Source organism: Otolemur garnettii, unplaced genomic scaffold (assembly GCF_000181295.1).
Source record: "Otolemur garnettii isolate 467f Iridium unplaced genomic scaffold, OtoGar3 scaffold00050, whole genome shotgun sequence".
NCBI lineage: Eukaryota > Metazoa > Chordata > Mammalia > Primates > Galagidae > Otolemur > Otolemur garnettii.
Window position 1 is genome coordinate 11,317,752 of NW_003852445.1, and position 4,737 is coordinate 11,322,488.

The 4,737-nt window shown below is 38.2% G+C and overlaps 1 protein-coding gene across 2 annotated transcripts in view; it reads right to left on the reverse strand.

Moving 5' to 3' along the window:
* Window positions 1-4,737, reverse strand: part of SPG11 (SPG11, spatacsin vesicle trafficking associated) — an 86,346-nt gene that overhangs the window by 56,828 nt on the left and 24,781 nt on the right. For both annotated transcript variants that reach the window (XM_003791787.3, XM_023514247.1), the window contains exons 8-10: window positions 4,554-4,686; window positions 956-1,111; window positions 328-503 (exon numbers count right to left, since the gene is read on the reverse strand). In XM_003791787.3, the coding sequence (XP_003791835.1) occupies window positions 328-503; window positions 956-1,111; window positions 4,554-4,686 (465 nt within the window). The remainder of the gene's footprint in view (window positions 1-327; window positions 504-955; window positions 1,112-4,553; window positions 4,687-4,737) is intronic.

Here is a 4,737-nt window from a genome sequence, read left to right on the forward strand (position 1 = left end):
CACAGCAACCTCCAACTCCTGGGCTCAAGCAAGTCTCCTGCCTCCGCCTCCCAAGTAGCTGGGACCACAGGCGCCCGCCACAACGCCTGGCTACTTTTTGGTTGCAGCCATCATTGTCGTTTTGGCAGGCCCGGGCTGGATTCGAACCCACCACCTTAGGTGTATGTGGCTGGCGCTTTAGCCGCTTGAGCCATAGGCGCCAAGCCAAAACCTAAAACTCTTGCCAAAGATTCTTATCACAAGTATACAGAATCTAAATTCTGTTTCTTTTATTGTTTTCTCAGCTCCTTTGAGTCTGGAAAATAAATAATAATTATTTGTATTTACCTCAGTGCTGAGTTTCTCCCACATATCGCTCTCCTTTCCTTTGGGGATATTTTCATTTACATCATATTCATCTACAGCATCTGTCAACTTCCAAGGAAACTTTATCATGAAAGTTCGAAGTTCATTAATGTACCTGGTCAAAATGTTCACTCCTTTCTGCAGATGTTCATCTAGCTCTGTGGAAAATACCAATGTGTGAATTCACGTGTGTTCATGTGTGTGTGTATGGGGGTGTGAGAATGAACATGTGTATGTATATATACACATACAGAAGAAGAATATATACACCATGAACTGTCATAATTATAAACAATTCTAGAGAATGCCAAAATTCAAAACTGGCATTTTTAAATTTCAAGCAGTATGTTCGAGGGTTTTCCTATTTACAAGTAGTAGCTCTGTTTTTTAATATAATCTTTTCCTTTTCTTCATAATGATTAATCCAGGTCTTTCTGCCAGCTTTTCTAGTATCAAAACCCATTTCACCTTCTTAATTACACACTGACTTTACTCAGCTTTAGCAAATGGCACCCTACTGGCTTATGCTCTCTCACGTAGCAACAGCACTTGTATCTTTGTCCTGACACAGAAATGGCATAACTGCCCCCTTCCTTGTTGCTATTCTTACCTTCAGTGTGAATAAAAAGCTCCTTTATTTGTTTGTTAAGGAAAGACAGTGTCAGATTAAGCAATTGTTCTGAAAAGTGCTTGCTTTGGGTTTCAGAATCACTCTCTCTAATTGCTGAGCAAAGTAAATCCAATGCTGGGGTCAGCTCTTCCACATCTGAGAATGAACCAAAGGAAATTAACATAAAGAACACCAGGATACTCCCAGTAGAATCAGCATATCCAAATTAACAAGAGGCAGTATTCTTCACACAAAACAAGGACTAATATCTTATTTTCAAAAAGCTCACAAACTTTTATGAAGACTGATTACCTATAAACTTCAATGATTCTAATTACTAATAGTTATTACTTACTGTTACTACTAGCAACTATCATTTTGCTGACCACTTACATCTTCTACATATTATACTTGGTGTTTTATAAATGCTATTTCATTAATTCCTTTCACTAACCTAAAAGGTAAGTGCTATATTCTCCTTTCTACAAATAAGGAAACTGAGGTTCAGACAGGATAAGTAACTTGGCCCAACTAATTTAGAATGTGACAAGGCCAGCTCTTCCCCTAAGTGGCCTGAGGTGATCAAATCTTCATGTTCACTTTAAGAACATACCCAGGCCATCAGGGGTATGCATATATGAAAAGCCACCAAGTATCTGAAGGATGTCACTTTAAAGAAACAATGTGCACCATTCTGACATTACAATGGTGGAATTGGTAGGGGTGCCCAAGCCAAACAGTGGGGCTGGACACAGGGTCAGTGGCCCCAAATCGTGTTGAATTTTTGCTGCATATGCTTAAAGATGCAGAGAGTAATGCTGAACTTAAAGGTTCAGATATAGATTCTCTGGTCATTGAGCATATCCAAGTGAACAAAGCACCCAAGATGCATCACTGAACTTACAGAGCTGATGGTCACATTAACCCATACATGAGCTCCCCCTGCCACACTGAGATGATCCTTACTAAAAAGGAACAAATTATTCCCAAACCAGAAGAGGTAGCCCAGAGGAAAAAGATATCCCAGAAGAAACTGAAGAAACAAAAACTTACAGCATGGGAATAGATGCAACATAAAATAAATGCAAATAACAGTAAAAGGGGGAGGAAAAAAACGGTGACAGGGCCAAAACTTTACCTTAACCCTGTATGATTTCAAAGCCATTCTCTTAAATGTGCAGTGAAAACAAGAAGTATGGGTCCTTGAATCCTCTATTTGCAGCTTATGGCCCTAATGAAGTGATTCCTATTTACCCGGGCACTGACCCCATCTTTAGGGTTATAACTATGTGAGTGAGAATTATGGGAAACTTGAGTTTTCCCCTAGGAGAAGCAGTAAAGCTATTTCCAGGCTTCTCATTCCAGACCCATCTCCATCTACCCTTTAGCAGTGTAGGTAAGAGTGGAATGAGAAATTACTGACCACCAAACAGATGTAAATAATGAGCATACAATCATTGAATACCATAAACCAGGTCTTTTTCTACAAATTCAGTCAGATTAATAAAAAACTGGAGCATACAAAAAGATGGCAATTCAAGGAGGAGGAGACCAAACTCTATACTCAAAAGAGAATTTTTTTAAAAAATAAAATATCTAGGGCAAGGCTGGTAGATTGCTTGAATTCATGAGTTCGAGACCAGCCTGAGTAGGAGTGAGATCCCTGTCTCTACTAAAAAGAGAAAAACTGAGGCAAGAGGATAACGTGATCCCAAGAGTTGGAGGCTGCTGTGAGCTATGATGCCACAGCACTCTACCCAGGGTAATAGCTTAAGACTCTGTCCCAAAGAAAAAAGAAAATATCTAATTCACAATCACAGACTCAGTGAGAATAACACTACACCAATAGAGAAAGAGAAGGCGGTTATTTTCTCCACATAGCTACAGTACTAAATGATAAAAACTTTTTTGGAGAATAATTTATCAAGGTATTTAGGAATATAAATTGTACATCTGCTTAGACCTGAAAATTCCAGGTCTAGAATTTATCTCAAGTAAATAATTATATGTAAGACAATACACACATATGTATGACAATAGCATATTGTCAACAGTTAAAAAACTGAAATCAATCTAAATGTCTAATAGGAGTATGGCTGGGTAAATTATGGTACAGCTCATATAGGAAAAATACTGTATTACCAAGTAGGAAAAAAGGAGATTATAAAACTTTATGTACAGGGGTCAAAAGACAAAATTACAACAAATTTAAAGGTCTCATTCGGCTTTACTACAATTCTAGAATGAGATAACACTTTATTCCATGTAACAGAAAAAATGTTCCAATGAGCTGAGAAGAGGAGATTGGTATTATAGACAGACAAGAGCTACAAAAAGCAGAAGCAAAGAACAAAGAGCATATTTGTTGTAGTAAAGCTACTTTTCAAAAAGCTCACAAACTTGGTATGATAGACAGACAAGAGCTACAAATTTGTATGGTTAGCACAGGGAGATAGAACAGTAGAAAAGTAGCTCATCAGCAAGCTAACTTCAAGCTATTTCTTTTGCATAAAGACTATAGCAAAAGGAGCTTCACTGTCATGCTGATTGAAGACTGAAACTGGCCTGTTTGAGAATTTGGCTGTTAAAAACTCTCCTGATTTGGGCGGCGCCTGTGGTTCAGTGGGTAGGTTACTGACCCCATATACCAAGGGTGGTGGGTTTGAACCCGGCCTGGGCCAAACTGTAACACAAACAAACAAAAAAAAACTCTCCTAATTTCTCATAAGGTCAGAGAACAATTTAGTGGAATTTTAGCATGGGTGACTCCATTTTGATTTTTGGTCTAGTCTGTTGGAACCTCATACAGGCATTTAGTCCAAAACAAGGGTCTCCTATGATTTCTATTTAACAACGGGAAAACATATTATATTACCCTATTCCTCTAAGAAGAGGATTTGCAGAGCTACTAGGCCCAAGTTAGGCTTCCTATTTGTTAAAAATCAAAGCCAAAATATTGAAAAGAAGTGTTGGTGTTGGTAATGTAGCACAAAAGCAAAGAGGGTGAGGCCCGGCACCTGTAGCTCACAACTAGAGCGCCAACCACATACACCAGAGCTGCAGGTTCAGGGTTCGAACCCAGCCCAGGCCTGCCAAACAACAATAATAATTATAACAAAAAAGTAGCCAGGCATTGTGGCGGGCACCTGTATTCCCAGCTAATTGGGAGGCTGAGGCAAGAGAAACGCTTAAACCCAAGAGTTTGAGGTTGCTGTGAGCTGTGATGCCACATGTATCACTCTGAAGAGGACAACATAGTAAAACTGTCTAAAAAAAAAAAAAGCAAAGACTGTGAAAATTCTTACATTAAGTATGAATTCATAACTCAGAAAGCCATATTGTCAATACGTATCTCAGATGGTTGTAAGGACAGGCAATTTTCCAAATGAATTTTATACTCTTTTTCATGCATACCCAGAATACAAAACACAGTAAGGGATATAAACAATAAATATCCCACCTAGAATTAAGAACACTTACAGATTCTGACAACGCTCTCAGGTTTCCACAAAAATATAAAATCCGACTGGATTTTGGGAAATAGGTCATCAGAAAAAACAACAATAATTTGAAAGTGATTAGCCTTTATTCTACTTACTTCTTAAATATAAATGAGACGAGAAGTGATCGAACCTATCAGGTACAGAAGATTTTGAGGATGAATTAAAAAGATTTTCCTTGCTCTTCAAAAAGAAATCTACTGTGTCCAGCTGACGATTTTCTATCCCGGCCTAAAATGAGGAGGAGAGAGAATCAGGTTAAAAAAAAAAAAAAAAAAAAAA